The sequence below is a fragment of the Nipponia nippon genome, unplaced genomic scaffold (genome assembly GCF_047370975.1).
Source record: "Nipponia nippon isolate SJK-2023a ecotype South Korea unplaced genomic scaffold, ASM4737097v1 scaffold_2, whole genome shotgun sequence".
NCBI classification, from domain to species: Eukaryota; Metazoa; Chordata; class Aves; order Pelecaniformes; family Threskiornithidae; genus Nipponia; species Nipponia nippon.
This window is the reverse complement of record NW_028262336.1, coordinates 88,792,624-88,812,097: the sequence shown is the minus strand read 5'-3', so window position 1 is coordinate 88,812,097 and position 19,474 is coordinate 88,792,624. Positions and strand designations below refer to the sequence as shown.

At 34.0% G+C, this 19,474-nt stretch overlaps 1 protein-coding gene across 1 annotated transcript in view; it reads right to left on the bottom strand.

Annotated features, from left to right (window-relative positions):
• KLHL1 (kelch like family member 1) overlaps positions 1-19,474 on the bottom strand; it is a 246,335-nt gene that overhangs the window by 33,985 nt on the left and 192,876 nt on the right. The window contains exon 7 of the mRNA XM_087757193.1: positions 11,105-11,329. Within this exon, the coding sequence (XP_087613319.1) occupies positions 11,105-11,329 (225 nt within the window). The remainder of the gene's footprint in view (positions 1-11,104; positions 11,330-19,474) is intronic.

Genomic DNA, 19,474 nt, shown 5'->3' with positions numbered 1-19,474 from the left:
CTGCTTCTGAAAGGGTAAACAATACAGCTATGTCAGAGCATTGCTGTGCTCTGGTAAGCTAGCCTGTTGAAGAACTATTCCACTCAATGCTTAGGTGGTTATAGGTTTGGGGTTTTTGTTTGGTAAGTTTGGTTTTTGTTTTGTTTTGTTTTTTTGTTAATCTGTGGCTGTGCACAGATATCCCCACATAGAGAGGGAGAACACACATCTCTGGCTTTGTGAGATCTTGTGAGATGCTGATGTACCCAGAAAGATTTACCATTGCAGAAAAGCAAGATATTTCCAATAAGATCATACTCTAAATTAATGCTAGTGAATAATCTTTTGTACAAGAATGTAAATGAAGAAGGGACAAATTAAAGGTAGAAACTGTTTCTTTGTGTTACACAAATACCAAAGCAGTGGACGTGTGAAGCACATATCTGATATATGAATGTGTTGAATGAATCTGATATATGAATGTGTTGTGAAACTGCCAGCTCTGTTGATTTAAGCTTGATTTGAACAGACATCATGGTCATTTGCTCAGAGTATCTAAATAGCCCACAATTGAGTTGCATGCATCTGGAAATATGGAATGTCATTGCCTAATGCAGTAGAATTTGGTCGGTACTACATGTGTGGTTGTATGAAGGGCTGTATTATTTGCAGGCTGATTATTGGGGTTGACTGATTGTTTGTTTTAAAATAAACAAAGTGCAATGAGCAAATCACAGATATCGGTATGCTCTAACAAACTAATATCTGGAAAAGTTTCCTTTACCCAGTGTTCTAGCTTTTGACACTATAGCAAATATTCGGCAAAAAATATGACTAAATCTTTTAATAATTCTTTTCATTATAAATAGTTGGTGTGCTTATAGCACTTTTAGGAAAATGAATTAATCATAAATAATTACAGGTTTATCATACCAATAGGGTATAAGCTACTATTAGATCAATCTGTTGGTTTCAATGCTAATTTAATTCTCCTCATTTTACTGACATTTCTTTCTTCCAGTCTTTCATGTCCGGCCTTCTATCCATAAGGACACTGCAGTTTGCATCTGCCCTCATATCCATAATGGAAACTCAGTTTCTCATGCATCTGTTTATTCACCTCTGTACTTTTTTCTCTCCTCATAGTGGTTTCTTCTACATACACACAACATACAAAAAAATTTGGAATTATTTTGCTATAAAACTTAAAAAAAAAAAAAAAAAACAAACCAAAACAACAAACCAACCCCTACTTATTTTTGTTTGTCTCTTAATGGAAGACATGAATTTTCCATTTTTGCCTCCTCTATAGCCCAGCAATAGCAGTATGTAAAAAGAAGATGCTATCCTGCAAGCTAGTGGAGAAAAAAGAAAAAGGATCCCCTTTACTTTCTACATTTTTCGTTTATGTACAGTTACCATGGATGTAACTGTTCAAGCTGTACCAAGCTTTTATTTGTATTCCTATTCTACTTTAATGGTTTCTGCTTTGACTTGAATGCTTTTTTGATAGATTGTAACTCCATAGGCAAACATGTATTTATTGGGGCTTAAAATAGAACATGAAAGTTAAACTCTCACTGACTTGAAAGTTATCCTTCAATCTACGTCTAAGGACTGGTATCATTCATCATTAGATTTTCAGTGTTGAACAAGCAATAATGTACATTTCATAATGTTTTATGAAAAAGGTAAAACTCGGACAGCCTGTACACTAATGGTTTTATTACATTGCTGTGTATCTGATCTATGCTGCTCATGAATCCTCTAGCCTGTGTTTTCCTGGTCAAAGTTTTTAAAAAATGTGTTAGTAACACCCATTCTTTAAAGGCTTTGTTTCCAAATGAAGTTTATTTGGCATAAAATGAAGTAAGGTGATCACTCTCCATATTCACCTCATAAACTGTATCTTTAATCTGCATAAGTTTTATTGTAATGACCTGTTCATTATACACTTGTGGTATCAACCTATTTGTTACCTTTGGTTTCTCCTTGATTTGTTTCAATGTGATCAGGTATTGTTTTGCTATTACAGATCTGTCAAGGTCTCTAGTGTCTGAAACTTTTTCTGGTATTTGCACTGAAAGCATATTTAAAAAATCTGCTGAAATTTTAGGCATTTATTGTTAAAAATATAACTTTATTTCATCAAGTGAAAACAAAGAAATTAAAAATACTTACTTCATGACAATATTTTATTTGCAGAACTCTTATTATGTAGAATTAATTGATTATAATAATTGATTTATTTTCTCCTTTTTTTTTTTCCTATTTATCACTTTATGAAGGAATAATTCTGCCAGGAAGTACTGAACTGGTAAGCAGTTCCATTAATACTACCTACTATGTTAACTCTAGCTTTAAGACATTACATACTTCATTACTTTGTTAGTTTTATTTAAATAGAAGTCTTCCTACAAATTTACTGTATTTTTTTACTTAGTTTTGTATCTTAAATAGTTTTTCAGGAATATGTCTTTTTGGCATCTCTCAAATCATACATACACACATGCATAAATACTCAGTACAACACCTTTGGATTTCTTTTTTAAAGTTCTAGTGCAACTCATTAGTGGATTCTAAGTTATCTTTGCTTTACCAGAGTTACAATTGGCTGGTTTGTTATTCTTTTCCATAGAGAATTCTAGATTAATTCACTTGTGAAGTTAACAAATCCAAAATATAATCTACCTAATCTACCTACACTGAAAAATATTTTTATTTGTGCTTAATTATAATTTTTCAATTTTTCTTATATTTTGCTAGCACAGAAAACAACATAAAAAATGCCTATAAAGGAGAAAAACCAGACTTTTTTTTTTTTTTAAAAAAAAAGAACAATTCTTTTTTTCATAGGCCAACACTGAAGCTTTTATTCTAGTCTTATTTGGTAGAAAACTCTTGTATCAATCTGAAGCTGAATTTTAATATGTTGATATTATGAAAAATGCTAGGCAGAGAGTCCAAATCCTCTCTGCAGGACCAATGTAATGGCTGAATCTACCAATGAAGTCTTACCTAGACAGCACTATGGTCCAGGACTAAATGCAATGGTTTCTCTGTAAGATTTTTGGCTATATGCTGTTATGCCCAAATTAATACTTAGTGCTGAATAAAGAGCCACAGAAGGCTAGGAATAGGCTGATTCTGTATGTTCCTATATAACTGCAATTGACAAATTATACCTTTATTTTAAAAAAAAGTTCTCAGTCTTGTTTCTTAGAAGTGGATTACTTATTGGAAAGCAACACTTGGTAACTCTTGCAAAATCTTTTTTTTTCTTTTGGTCTTACAATTGCAACTACATAGGACTATACTGGACTGGCTGAGAATATTCTGTCTCATTTGGCTAAGCAGCAGTTATTTATGAGTGTTTTCTTCTGTGTTTCAAAGAAAAATGAAAACATTCAATCAAGTTTCTGCAACTACACTTGGTACATTTGCTCCATTCATCCACATTGTTATAGGCAAAAATCACATCTTAAGCAAGAAGCATAAAATGACATTTGAAAGTCAATGGCCTTTATGACCAAATTTGAGCTATAGGAAACTGTCATTGCTTTGAATCTGTTTCTGTACAAACTCAGATTCTTAGTTTCCATATAACTGATTAAAGCTAGCTCAAGCTATTAGTTTTAATTTTTCACCTAAATGGAAAAAAGACCTGTCTATTTCCAAGTACTGCTGATAAAAAGTAATTTAAGCTGTGGTACCCAAATCATATCTCTAAGGCTCTAGGTTGAAATGTCCTTATAAAGAAAGAATTTAGACTCTTCTGTCTATCTAAATGGAAGACTGTCCAAGTGTGATCACTTTTACGATGATTTGATTCTGGGAATTCCTTTGTACATTAAAAAATTGTTACTAACATTCTGCTTCACAAAAATTCTAAACCAAAAGATTTATAGCTTTATTTTCAGCCTCTAACTTAGCTTCAATGGAATATAACTGATGTAATTCAGTACTTTGCTGAATGATAGTAGCCAACTTTGTAAGTGAGCAGTCCTCTGTTGTGCTTATCTGCATCTGAAGTGTGAATATGACGTGTGGGTCCTTGTTTATGCTTGTCCTTTAATTTTTGATCTTTTACCCTAGCATATATTGGATTAAGACGACATCCATCTTTGAGTCATTTATTTTTCTCTGTTACCACAAAGGGAGTTTACTCAGATGCAGATACCTACATTTGGTTAAAGTAATACCGCCCACGTTGCTTTTTCAGTTTGAGGTTGTATAAAACTTCTAGATTATTTATCCCTTTTTTTTTGAAAGTTTTTATTTTCAGAAGTGACTTTGAGATTTTTTAAAAAAATAAATAAAATAGAAGTTAAAGAATTACATTAAGTAATTCCTGGAAAACATCCTAGTTCTATGTTAAACTTTCTTAACAATTCACTCTTCTTTATTATTTGTTGCATTCTTGTCATTTTGTGAAGTGAGTGAAGGGTGGTTGCTAGCAATAATATTATCTAATATTCAGTCAAAAAGTAGTGAACAAACAGCAACAGATGCACTCTAACCTAAAAAGGAGTTCATGAACATGTTATAAATTGCAAAAAGATCTTTCAGTTAGACAGTATCAGCATAATCACACTTTATATGGTAAACATGAAAGACCATTACTGAAATGACTATAAGAACGAACTGTGGAGCCCACTCAAGATGTTCTTTGCTAATTACACAAGAAATACCTTCCAATGTAAAAGGTTTTTTTATATGTTAATTCAGTGATATATATTAAATAGAATATAAAAAATTAAAGTTAGCTTTTAATTTTTTTCCCCTTTCAGTAGTAAAAACCATGGTAATAGATTTACAATCAACTTCCAATATCAATAAAACTTGTGTAGGCTTTTTTATTAAAAAAAAAAAAAAAAAAAGAGAAAGGGAGATTCAGGAACAGATTTTCAGTTTGCAAAGTCTTCTCAATAATCTTTGTTTTACCTTGAGAGGCAGAAACTGCTCCCAAGCCACAAACTGTTTAATCCTAAACACGTGTTGGTTTTTTGTTTTCATGGAAACAGGAATATGCCACCTCAGTTGTTCTATTCCATTGTACATATTCCTACTTAGGGGGATGAATCCTACCGTAAATTTTTAGTTCTCTAAAATTGTAGACAGAGTTTATAAATATGCCTCAAGCTATCACACAGGTTAAAAATATCTGACAAACAATAATTATTTTTTTAAAATCTAAAAATTCTTTGGAAAGCATCTCATCAATTTTAAATCATTGAAATAGACAGCAATGAAATACTTTTAAAAGTAGTTAAAATATTTTAAAAAATATCATTTAATGATTTAAAAAATATATAGGCTTAGATTGATTAATCTCTTTATATTTATACATGCATTTTCCTTAGGAGATTTACCATGTAGTAAGAATAAAATCAAAGCCAAGATTAATTCATTATGCATGAGATAAATTTTTGTGACATTTTGCATCAATGAAAACATAAAGTTAAATTTACATCAATTTGCACTTCAGTCCTGATTTTCTTTATTAATAGTCAGAATCTTCCTCTGTTGACTCATCAGTAAGGGTCATGACACATTGGCAATAAGGATCATGCACTTCTCCTGGTGAATGAGCTCTTTAAACAGTTTCTGATAAAGAAAGAAATTATTACACTATGTTCCCATGACATGTTGATTTAATACACTTTATGTCAGACAGCTACAGACAGTGACTAAAATAAAGATTGAAAAAATTAGAATATTCTTAACAGTTAATAAGGACTCAAATTAATACATAATAAACATTGTCTTAATGAAAATGAAAGATTCAGTAAAATTATCTACTGCGAATTAATTGATTTTTTCTATTAACAGTAGGTTGTCATCTTAAGAATTTTAAATGGCATAAATAATCAAAAGATCTTAAGATTTTTCACTATCATTTCATTGACAGTGATTTCATGACACAACTCTGTCATGTGCAAGTCTGCATATGAATCTTACAGTTATTTCTGTGGGATACAGGAAATCACTAAAAATAATCATGTGAGTGAAATGATGAAAATTAGGCCTAGCATTTCTTGAACTTTCTCAGAATGAATAGAAAATTATTTTTTTTAAAGTTCAAGAAAGTTTCAGAGTTTGACTTTGAATGAGCAGAATATAATTATTGTTATTCGATAATACATGGTGGTTGAGACAAAGGAAAGTAACCTTCCTTTCCCTCAAAAAAAACAACTAACCAAAAGCATCTTGCTTGGTAAGCAATTAGCTTTATTAAACTTTGTGTACCATTTGTTATTCTTAAAACTCATAAGACATTTAACTGCAGTTATATTCTCTGTAAATTTTAATAAGTATAGTCCTTTTAAAGAATCACAACAATAGTTCTGTAAATCTATAGTTCCATGCCTATATTGCAAATTTACACCTTGACTGATGTCAGTGATTTGGATTACCATTTTTGTCACTAGCATTTAATGCAAATTTGCATCCATTAAAAGTTAATTGCACTTCATAATTTAGGAAATATTACTTTATTTGGTGTCTTGTACTTAAAGTGCAGAGCAGAAAATTTAGATGAATAGAAGCATTGACTTTAAGCTTTTGTATTATTTTAAAAATGGTCTTCTATGCAAAGTAAAATTGCTAAGAGAAATGAAGTATTCAATAAACATTCAAACCTCCCTATTATTATCAGTTTCAGGAATGTAATGACTTAATTATGCAGCTGCATTTGGAATTCAGCTATCAGTTAAGCTTCTTCACGCTTGGACATTGCATACATAACTGCTGACAATGCAAGGAAAGGACCCACCGCTTTTCTACAAGATCACACACAGACTGGAAATAAATGAATGTTTCTAATGCAGGTAAACTGGTTTAATTTACTTTGTGGTGAAGTTGAGGGTAGTTTATAACTTACAAGGTGAAAAATGCTACTAGTTCTATATTATGGACCAAAGCACTGATAGTGCTGAGTCACAATGTCCACAGAAAAAAACTGCAATAAGTTTAGACTAACCAGATATATGTGTGTATACATACATATATGTGTGTGTATACATACACACAGGAATATCATGATGTATATGACATGTACGGACATATATATATGTATACATATATACATGTATCATATATATTTGAATTGGTATGCATATATATGCATTTAGGTACCATTACTATTTATGCATCAAAAAAGGGGTGATCATGTCTTTGATTTTGGCCAAAGTCCTATATTATTTTTGATTCGTTAGCTCTGATTTTTACCTATTCCCTTTATTGTATAACTTACCAGCTTTTTGACTGATGCTTCATTTTCTCCACAATCATATCCTCTATTAGCAGTTCTCATTACTACTTAAAAATTACAGAGCTATCCCTGTTTGTTTCCCAGTTAATCTTTTTTTCTCCTTTCCTCTGCCTCATGTGTTGGATTCTAGAGCAGTAAGCATGGAAGTGGAAATTCAAGCTGGGTCTAAGATGCAGGGTGGATCATCCTCTTACAGTGAAATATAAAAACAGATGTTTGTACAAACACATAATGCCATTTGACATTTTTGCCATCACCATCAAAAATATTCTGGGATATTTTATCCTACAACTCCCTAACTTCCTGTATTTTCTTTCAGCTTCTGATTCTTGAACTTACTCTTTTAGATATTAATTTCTGTACATGCCAGTTTCATGATGATCACATTATAGGCAAGTATTCACTCTGTCTAACTTCAAGCATACCCCTTAGGTCCTTAAGAATACATTTATGTGACATATTTAGCTGGTTCAGCACAATGGGTTGAAGCCATAACCCACTGTGTAAACTGAGACTCCAAAACTCTTTAGGTCCTCTGGGACCATTCATTCTGGGTAGAGTGAATTCTACCTACGCTAGGCCTATATGCTATGTAAATAAATCTAAGGCTTTCCCATCAGCAATGAATATTTTTATAGCCTTTATAGCATTTTCACTCAGACAATTTCAACTGACAAAATTGTCTCTTCCAAGATGGGAGGAGGAAAAATATGTAACTTACCTCCACTCTAAGCTGCATAGGCATTTGTTAGGTAATACCGTGCCTTGTTATCCTTCCCATGCTGATCATCTTGCAAATACATGTTTGACTATAGACAGTGAGATCAGTATAACCAAAATCCAAAGCTCAAGTCTAGGCTTAACGGACAGTGTAAATCTAGCCTAAAATAGGAGCTTAGACACTCTTTACATAGTTCATGGGAAGGACAAGACAATTTAGGACACCGACCTGAAAAGACTGCCCTTCTCCCTTAACTATACTGGAAGCCTAATTTTCTCACTAAGGCACTTAAATTGTTTACTTTGGAAAGACAAGCTGAGTATCACTCTTTTGTTTTGTTCCTTTATTTCTTTACTTTTTTTTTAAACCACGGTTCCACTGGATTTGATATCTAAAGTTTAAATTTAGTCTATCATTGATTCCCTATTTCCTCTCTTCCTCCTCCTCCTCCTCCTCTACGTAGCCTATTAAGTCCTTTTATGAAGCAATTCTGTACCCACTTTTCCCATTTCTTTGCTGAACTTATAATTCACAATCTGTTTTACATTTTTTTCCCTCTTTGCTCTTTCAGTCTCTTTCTGCTTCTTTATATGGGTCTTGATTTGGTCTTTCTGTTTCTCAGGTTTTCCTTTCCCCATATTTCATTTGTGCTTTCCGCTGCCTTTCTGGCTTATTACTCTTTCGTATTCCATGCTGTTTTATGGCCTACTTGACAGGGATATTGGTTTCATTGTTAGTTGAAATAATAGGTTTTTATCCCACAGTCAACACTTTCTTTTTTGTACTTTAGCACCACATAATCCAGACACTACCACTACTATAGCTTCCATTCATCTTCCATTGACAGTGCTGAAACTGCCTAACATATGACTTCCTACACCATGCACTTTCACTACAAGATCTGTCAGTTTTCGTTTTCTCATTTCTTATTTCTACATATATCAACTTCTACACACATAGTTCTATTGAAGATTATATGAAGACAGAATAAAGTGAATTGTATTGCCTGTTGTGACTTTAGTCACAATGAGGTACATTTTTTTGCTGATGTCAACAAAAAGACATCAGTTTAAAGGATGTGTGCCTATTTCCAATCTTGTACACAAAATCCAATTCAAACAGCTCTAGCATTATCACTACATGGATATAACATAAGACATGATTAGGAAAAAAAATGAAAAAAAGATTTCTTACTGCAGATTAATTTCTCATTACAATGGGCATTTACTAAAATAATAACTTTATGGGATACCTGGAAAAAAATAAATATTCAAATGAAAAAAAGCAATTAAATTCTATTAACTAAGCTTCTCCGGAAATAATATATCATGACTCTTATGCAATTCCAAATAAAGAAAAAGAGCACATATCTACTGCTCCCCAAACTGCATTTAATCATTTTCATCATCACCAACAAAATCCCAGTTTATAGTTCTTTCCTCATTTCACATGTTGTTTACAAAAAGCCCCAATTTCTGCAATACAAAAATTTAAAAGTGATTCCACACAAAACCAAAAAACCCTTAGTGGTCAAATGCCTTGTGTGTTCCCTTTTTTCTTCTGTAGAAAATATAGCAGTTTTTCTCCAGTCATAACCTCAACATTCCTGAACAGCTTTACTGAAACTATAAAGGTATTTTTTAAATCTATTGACCAAAAGCACCTGTAGAATTATTAATCCAAAATGACACATATTTTTTGAACTGATCACAAATGGTTTTTGATCATGGCTCCATCTCTCTTGTCACTTGGAAAAGTTTTTTCTCTATCAAGCACTCCCTAATGTTTTATTAATACTTTCCTGTGTTAGAGCTGCAGTTGTTGCATTTTTACCACCCTTGGGAACAGCACTGAAACTAATAACAGATTCTGTAAAATTCTGGAACACTGGTAAGAAAGACATTACATGTATTTCTGCAGCATCAGAATTAAATTTAAACTTAGGAAACAATTTCAAATCGTAGAGCCATTAGTGTCATGATGATAGATTCCCATCACTACTTTTTATTGTAAGACATGTTTAATAGCAAAAATACACTACACCAGCCACTCTACAAATGCATATTGTAAGTGTCAAATGGCAGGGGAAAAAAAAAGGCACCTTCATTTTGTGAGATATTGATATAGTAGTACATTGAAGGACTTGCTGCTGATTGTAATTCAGGGGAATGGACATGATAACCTGGCATGTCTTTTCCACTTCTGTTTTTCATGACATGATGATTCTATCACACTGCTTTTAGCAGAACAGGTAATGAACAGTTCAGTTTTCTATACCCTACACAAGTTATATTCTGGTGGGTATGTCCTATAGATTCTAAATTCCTTTCTTTAGGAGAGAAAATCCCTTCACTCTACAGTTAAGAATAAAAAAGGATGTTTTTGAAACATCACAAAATTACTTATGTAAATGAATAAATTAGATCTTTTTTCTACTGTATAATATGATGTACATAATAGAAAGACTACTTTTTTTTTCAAGGAAACAATATAACTATCTTTTGCTTAATTTAAAAAATAATAAAAAACTCACCAAATGTATATTTCTTTGAGTAGAGAACAGGGATACAATGTGGCTTGATTAATGCTGACAGTGGTATGGATAATACTATTAAAAAACAAAACAAAACAAAACCCAAATCTGAAATAGTCTATGGGAAAATATGCTCTCAGTTACGATGAAACTTTTGCTACAAATACTTTGTAAAGTCCACCAGTCCATCACTGATACAGTGTTTATAGCCTTTATTTCTTACCATACTGGATAAATGAAAATACATAATGCTTAGATTAAAAATAAAGAATACCTTGATTGTTTGGTAAATAAAGATGTCCTTCTTCAAAATTAGTGCATACAAACCTGCATTTTCTCAGTAACTTGTGTAATTTTCAGGGTTTCTTTCCCTGTCCCTCTGCCTCTGTTGTTTGGTTTTTTTTTTTTTCTTTTTCCCAGTATCACTCTGGTAAATAAAAAAACCTTCTATATATTCTTAGCGATCTAAGAAGAACAATGTAAGCAGTTATTGCCACTGTTTAGAGTGCTACAATAGCTTAAAAGTACTGAGTTTTCCATTACAAATTACATATCTGAAAAATGTGGTGTCTCTTTAAAACATTTTTTTTTTCCTTACCTAAGCCATGCCTATGTGTTGACATTGGTGGTAACACAGTCCAAGCCTTGGTCTTTGGATTGTAACACTCAACAGTGTTTAATGTCTTTAAACCATCCCGGCCTCCAATGACAAATAGCTTGTCATCGATGACAGCAACACCAAACTGAAGCCTCCTGCCATTCATCACTCCAGCCTGGATCCAGATATTTGTTCTGAGATCATACTTTTCAATAGTTGTAGCACCTGATGAGACATAACAATAGGATAATGTATACAAAATACATACAAAATTGTCATTTTTTTTCCTAAAAGTGTCAAAACTTTAATATTTTTTTGATTAATTCCAACATCTTGACAAATATTTTCTGTTTCTTTAGACAAAGTAGTCCCTGGAATATATATCTCTATGTGTGTATATATACATATACATATTACTTTTTTCCCCTCCCCCAAAAAAGTGAAAAAAACCCCAGATTAATTGGTGCCTATAGAATCAAAGTATTGCAAGTCTGAATCACGGTATGCTCCAACTTTATGATATTTTTTTTACAGTTCAGTGACATAATTATCTAAGATAACTAATCTTGATACACTTGATTCCAATCTTCCATGAAGAATAAAAAAGCCTGTGAAATTACATGATATTTTCATCAAAGATTAGAACTTGTATTTTAATTTGGGTTCATATTTTCTTTCTTATTTTAGGTACCCATGTGTAGTTTTTTTCAGACATGTTTCTGCCGGAAGTACAGAATGTTGTACTTACAATCTCAAACAAAATATTTAAAGAATGTTTCCATATACAGTCAAAACCATTTCCTTCTGAACTTAGCAATTTGATTACTTTTACAGATTAACTCAAAAGCTATAAAGAGCATTATGCATAAAATAACTTACCAGTTAATCATGAAAGTCATTAAGAAGCCTCTGCTGTAGTAACTTTTATGTAATATACAAAGATGAAATACAAAATGAAGAGTTTATTAACAAAAACAGTGTATTGTGTTTGTATAGCAAGGCTTTGGTAGCAGTGGGGTTACAGGGGTGGCTTCTGTCAGAAGCTGCTAGAAGCTTCCCCTATGTCTGACAGAGCCGCCGGCCAAGGCTGAGCCAATCAGTGATGGTGGTAGTGCCTCTGTGATAACATATTTAAGAAGGGGAAAAAAAAACCAAACAAGTGCCAGGGGCAACAGCAGCCAGAAGGGAGGAGTGAAAATATATGAGAGGAACAACTCTGCAGGCACCAAGGTCAATGAAGAAGGAGGGGGAGAAGGTGCTCCAGGCACTGGAGCAGAGATTCCCCTGCAGCCCATGGTGAAGACCATGGTGAGGCAGGCTGTGCCCCTGCAGCCCATGGAGGTTAATGGTGGAGCAGATAGCCACCTGCAACCCATGGAGGACCCCACGCCAGAGCAGGTAGATGCCTGAAGGAGGCTGTGACCCCGTGGGAGGCCCATGCTTGAGCAGGCACCTGGCAGGATCTCTGGACCCATGGAGAGAGGAGCCCACGCTGGAGAAGGTTTTCTGGCAGGACTTGTGACCCCGTGGGGGACCCATACTGGAGCAGTTCATGAAGAACTGTAGCCTGTGGGAAGGACTCATGTTGGAGAAGTTCGTGGATGACTGTCTCTCATGGGAGGGACCCCATGCTGGAGCAGGGGAAGAGTGTGAGGAGGAAGGAGCGGCAGAGACAACGTCTGATGAACTGACTGCCATCCCCATTTCTCATCCCCCTGCACCACTTGAGGGGAGGTAGAGAAAATTAGGAGTGAAGCTGAGTCTGGGAAGAAGGGAGGGGTGGGGGGATGGCGCTTTAAGATTTAGTTTTTAATTCTCATTATTCTACGCTGATTTGATCAATAATAAAATAAATTAATTTTCCCGATTTGAGTCTGTTTTGCCTGTGATGGTAATTGGTGAGTGGTCTCTCCCTGTCCTCATCTCAACCCATGAGCCTTTCATTATATTTTTCTCTACCCTGTCCTGCTGAGGAGGGGGAGTGATAGAGCAGCTTGGTGGGCACCTGGCATCCAGCCAGGGTCAACCCACTACACAGAGCGATAAAGGAAACATAATTAACTTAACCAAATTTCAGAAAGTGAAAGAGTAATGCATTCCATTAATTATGAGTGTGGGAAAGGTTAATTTAAAGCAAAAGCACAAATATTTAAATGACAGATGAGTTTAAACTAATCCTTAAGACAGATACTTGATAATTCATCTGAAATGTAACTAACATTTTATTTTTACATACATGTAACAGTGCTTAATTTCTAAAGTTTAAATATCCCTACAGAAAGAATCAACATAATTATTAAGCTTTACTAACTATTTGGATTATAATAAAAAGTTAGAATTCCATGGGAAATAATTCTTTTACCATTCATCCATTCTTTGGAACAGAAGAGCAATGAACCAAGTGGAAACAAACATCATGAAAGCAGTACTTTTGTTAATTGGACTACAAAAGATATAATTTAAATTCAATTTGTATCTAAGTGTAGCAGAGCAGCAATAATGTACAATTCAATTGGATGTATTAAATCCCCTGCTAGTTTTATGAAGCCATAAGATATATGAAACAATTTTTGCATTAAATTGAGAGAGACATATTTATTTATCTTTTGCCCCTAATTTAAAATTGAGAACTGTGTAAACGCGTTAATCTTTAGGTTAGAAAGAACAAAAATACAGATTATTTGATACAGTTGTTTGGTGGTGCTGCAGGGCATATTATGATGATGCATATTAATAAAGTTATGTTATAATCTTGGAAATTTTTTATATGTGGAATCTATTCATGATAGATTCTAAAAGCTAGAACTGTAGCATACAAGTTCTATAATGCTGTCTACTTCCATGGTAAAGAGTACAGTTTTAAAAGCTTTGTCATACTGATGTCAGAAAATCTTACTAACATAACAAATACAGTCTTTGAATTACATTCAGTTATATATTTTCTAATATTGGTTAAGTCTGAGTTTGCCACAATGTTTTATTAAATTACATATTGAGCATCTAATCCAGCAGTTCCTGGAGTGCCTGATTTCTGTTTATCCAGTAAGGTGTCTTGGTAATATAACAATAATGATAATGATGATGATGATGATGATGATGATGATGATGATGATGATGATGATGATGATGATGATGATGATGATAATAATAATAATAATAATAATAATAATAATAATAATAATAATAATAATAATAATAATAATAATAATAATGTGGAATAGGTACTGGTCCTATAAAATGGTCTTTAGTATTGGGAACATGAATATAATACATTCCAGACTGCAATGCAAACAAGAACAGAAGACGTCTCAATTTACCATAGTCCTTGGATGAAATCAGCTCATGGATGAAGAAGAGATGATTGAATCAGCTAAAATATTATAGATATCTTGTCAATGGGCATAAAAGCATACTTTTAGTCTTTTTTGGCTGAATTCTACTTCATGAACCCCAAGTCAGTTCAGTTCCCAGCACTGGAATGCCCAGAGACACTTCAAGAATGCTAAGATTGCTAAGAATGTGGAAGTGATGTCTTTTTAAATCTATTTGATGACAGTCTTGCTACAGGAAGAGCTCTAGGCCTAAAATTTTTTATCAGAAATCATTAGTCACTATACCCTTTTTTAGTACATGTCATCACTGCATTCAGGTCAGCTGCATCATTTCATACCAGTCTTGCATTCTCTAGACTTTTTTCAAAACACACTGAGCTAAGTTAAAAATCTCATTCCTTGACTTCAGTGACTCTCAGCATGGATGATCAGCCTGCAACTTTTAAAGTGAGTAAAACTTACCAGAACATCTCAACCAATCCACCACCTGCAGCTGTACACAACAAACTCTAAACAGAAAATAGCTGTGTAGAAAACATCTACAGTCTCTCCCCTGTTCCTGCAGTAAATAGTGAAGCAGCTGTGACCTCTGCTTGTACCCCCAGCCACAAAATGAAGTAACATCTCCTATTCTGTTAACACATCAGTCCTGTCATGGAGTAGTCTTAGTATACAGCTAGCTATGGGCCTGTCTAAACAAACAAACAAACAAACAAACAAACAAACATACAAATAAATAAATACATATTTCTTTAAAAATGGCGCCATGTCCTCACCATGAAGACACTCAAGCAAATTGAACAGTTTGTCCATAGAGGTTGGGCAGTCTTCATCCTTGAAGGCTTTTGAGATCCAAATGCATATGGTCTGATCTCATAGCTGATCCTGCTTTGAGAAGGAGGTTGAACTAGAAACCTCCTGGGGTCCCTTCTAACCTGAATTATACTGTGACTCTGTGATTGCATGATCTGGGATGGAGATCGCGGCCATCAGTTTCTTTTCCTCGGCATGATTAACTCGCAGTAAGAGAGTCTCATCTATAATACAATTTTATTTAAGATTGTGAAATGAAATACTGTGTAAATAAAAGACCATTGCAACCCTCTTCATCTTCCACTATGTCATATATTTCTTTGAATTTCTTGTTATTTATTATTTACATAAACAACTATCTGTGAAAAATATACATAGTAATGAACTAAAAACTTAACAATTCCTTGACAGCTTTCACTTTCAACAGAACTACATGAAGTCCTCTTTTTAACTTGAAGAGAGGAAAATTTACCCTACACTTCAGACATTAGTACTGTTTTGAATGTGCTTTCTCAAATTTAATAGGTTGTAAAAACACAAACAAAATAGTTTTAATGAGCATTAAGTCATTCCTAATTCACGTCATGGGACTACATTTGGTTTAATAACACATAGATCATTCTTTCTGATTAGGTACTTGTCTTGGGGGGGAAAAAAAAACATAATTAAAGAAAAAAGCCTGTCTTGCATAGTGCTGTTCTGTTCTAAACTGTTTTGACTGCAATGGCTCTGCAGAAGTAATATTTAAACTGGAAAAATCTTTCAACAAAAAGGTGGTGGAACCACTGAAAGTTATCATCAACAGAGATTTTAGGATATCTTTAATTGGAAATTATTGAGAACAAACACATTTCAATCATACTAAACTGAATCCTACAACATGGGGGATGTGAATATATGAATTTAGATTCTTCTTACAGCTCTACAGACCATGATTCCTTAAACTTACCCTAGATTAAGGCAATGAGAATTATGCTAAGCTTGTTTGCATTTTAAGCCTACTTCTTTTTGTAATGTTTAGACTGTTCTTCATTCCCCTAAAAACGGACAAGTACTCTGACAGTGTAGATTAAAGAAGAGAGCAACTTTCTACCTTTCCTAGGAAGAAAACTGGGTGATTATTTCTGACAATGCAATAGATTCTTTTATTTAGTTCAACTGATTTTATCTTGAAAGTAAAAGGATTTTCTGCACCTAGGAGAGGAGAAGAGGCAAAATCCTGATTAAGTCCAACAGGATTTTGCTAGACAAATCAGTTTAGCTACGTAAACGTCAGGTCCTCTGGGTATATAAAATCAATAACATATTGGAATATTGATTTTTCATCCATCATATATTTTATGGTTTGCATATACTTCAGAAAGAAATTATTATTACATTGCCAAATGTTAACATCACAAAAATGTTAAGAACTAATTTACTTGCTCTGAAAAAGAATAAAAGCAGAAGATTTAAAGTATCACTCTGAAAACTTATAGATCTCATCTGCTAAGTGAATGACAATGGGACAGTCAGGACAATGGGCATGATCTGTCTATGAAAATCTTATTTTAAAGACTTTCTGTTAAAGACTGGAGTCTTTATATTAATTTTATTCATATTAAATATTTAAAGATGCTAATACAGAGAAATAAAAAATGCACAGCCTCCTTCAAAAAAATGCACAGATTCAACAAAACGCTTAAATCATCTCTTCTAGCTATAGCTCTTTGTTTAGGTATATTCTGTACTTTATTGCTGATTTCCTGAAACCTATTGATTGTATCATCTTCTGCATCATTGTTTATGGGCATGTCATTAATCTCATTATCAACAAGGGTATCACTTCATCTTGATGACAACAGCTTTGAGCTAATGTTGCTGAACAATCTTGTCACTGAGTGAAGACTGTTTTGAAAATATGTCTGTTTTCCAGATTTTTAAGTATCTTAATTCAGATGGGCAGCAATGTCATTCTCAGTTTCTCTCACTGTCTTTTCTGCTGATTCTGTAATGACCTCAAACACTTGTATTATGATAAGGCTTCTGGAGCTAAATAATTCATAAACATCAAGTTTTTTGTAAATATTTTGCAATTCTGTTTTAGCATATATTTAAACAACTGATTATGTTTTATAACTTCAGGTAGCAGCTCTGCCATTGCCAGGAGCCTAAGTGGATCAAATTCCTTTCCTGCTCCTCTGGGCTCTAAAGATCCTCGTGTGTTTTGGGTAGTCAGGAGTTGTGACTCTGCTCCTCTTAAACCTGAATATTAGACCTCCAGTAACCAAGTAGCAATAGAAAAGCAATAGGAGAAGGAAGGGGAGGAGCTAGATGGTCTTTGTTGTATGAAAGACGATCTGCCAATGTCCCATTGCCGTCTGCTTCTATTCTGACACAAATGCCAAATGGAGTGAGCCCGCTTGTTACTTTGAGTAGCCTACTGTGAAATAGAACAGGCATTTGATAGCAGAAGCCAAGTTTGAATGAGAAGTATCTCGCAAAACAATGCTCCCTACACATCTAAAAGTGGACTGGACTATATATACCTAAGAGTCAACTGGGTTAGTGTACTGATGGGAGTGTTCCCGTCATTACAAGTGATTCAAATTGGTCTAGATTATTTTGAGTACTTAATTTATAAGAAATTTGCCAATATTTGCACTCCAAGGGGCTTTATGTTTGAAGGGTAATGAAAAGACTGTTTTAGTAGGATTAAGAAATTTCCAGAGTTGTGAGAAATTTTGGTGAAACAGTCTCTGTTTGCTGCTGTTTTCCTCATTGTTGCCTATTACTTGACCTACATGACAAAACTGCCAGTTGATGATACCTTGCCTCCAGATCAAGGATGAAGATTAGCTAAAATTTCTGCAAAACTCTGTTCATTCCATATCCTCTCTTGTGATTGGCTGTTCCTTGACTTCAGAACATGGAGGACTAAGCTCCCTATAATGGAGAAACCTCTCCAAAGTTTATTTTACTTTGGAGAGTGGGATTATTTTTTTGGAAACAAAGCTTGCAGAAGAGGATGAGGCTGATGAGTAAAAAAATTACAGGGACTGGGAACTTCATAAGTAAGCAGTGCTTGACTAGCAAAAACCCAGATGAACTGTAGTGGGAGTGAAAGGGAATGTCAGCAAGCATTTTTTGACTTCACAATACACAGCACTCTTGCACTCTTTTTGATCCTGAACTCCATTTTAAATCTTCTCTTGAAAGTCCTGTTACAGAGGTTTTTGCCTCATTGCTGCAGAAGGCCACATTTGGCTTTAGAACATGTTATTTCTCATCTTCATCTTATTCTCACACTAGTTGGTCTCTTTGTTAACATTGACTTTGGGCAACTGCCAGACAGCAGCATTCATTTCCTGCATAAGCCTGAACTCTGTCCTGCAAATCTTCTTCCTGATGCTGATTAACCAGACTGTTTCTTTGGTCATATCCATATTGATGTATCTCTCTCACCTCTCTTCATGGTCCAGTCTCCTACTGGAATAAGAAGAATCGGATAAACACCAGGATTCTTCCTTATCCACAACCTTTCCCACAAACCTTTCTTTCTTTCTAAAGGAAAGAATTCTAGGTTACAGACTAGAATAAAGCCATGATACTGTCCAGCTAAGCCTCTAATACCAGCTCCATTGGACTGTGGCCACAGCATCCACCAGCTGCTGTGAAGACAGCCCTCCTGTGCCCAGCAAGCCCCTGCAGTAGTGCTGTCATCATAGGAAAAGATTTCAAAGAAATGAGAGCTGCTTTGTGAATTGCAGGGTGTACTCCACTGTAGTAGGACACCAGACATTTGTCAGGGTAGAGCCTGAGAGAAAAGTGATGATGAGGTGAAAATGCAACATCAAAATAGAGATATACCATTTCAATCCGTCAGTTAGCATCACTACATTTTCTTATCAGGTGTAGACATGTAGGAGGTGAGAATTTGAACTTCAATGCGAGCATGAGTTCAGGTTAATATTATATATATATACACATATATGTTTATATACAATACATACATTTTATATAGAGATACATACATATTTTTTAAATATGCATGTAAATTTTTCATCTGTAAATAAAACAGGGAAAGTAGAATAGAGTATTTGTCTCTCTTTAAGTCTCTATTTTAGAGATAAATAATTTAAATAATATAATAACAGGGAGTATGAGTTCCTAAAAGAGAATGTCATAAGAACAATTCCCAATTGTGATTTTTTTTCTTCCAAAATTGATAGTGGGTGTTGATGTG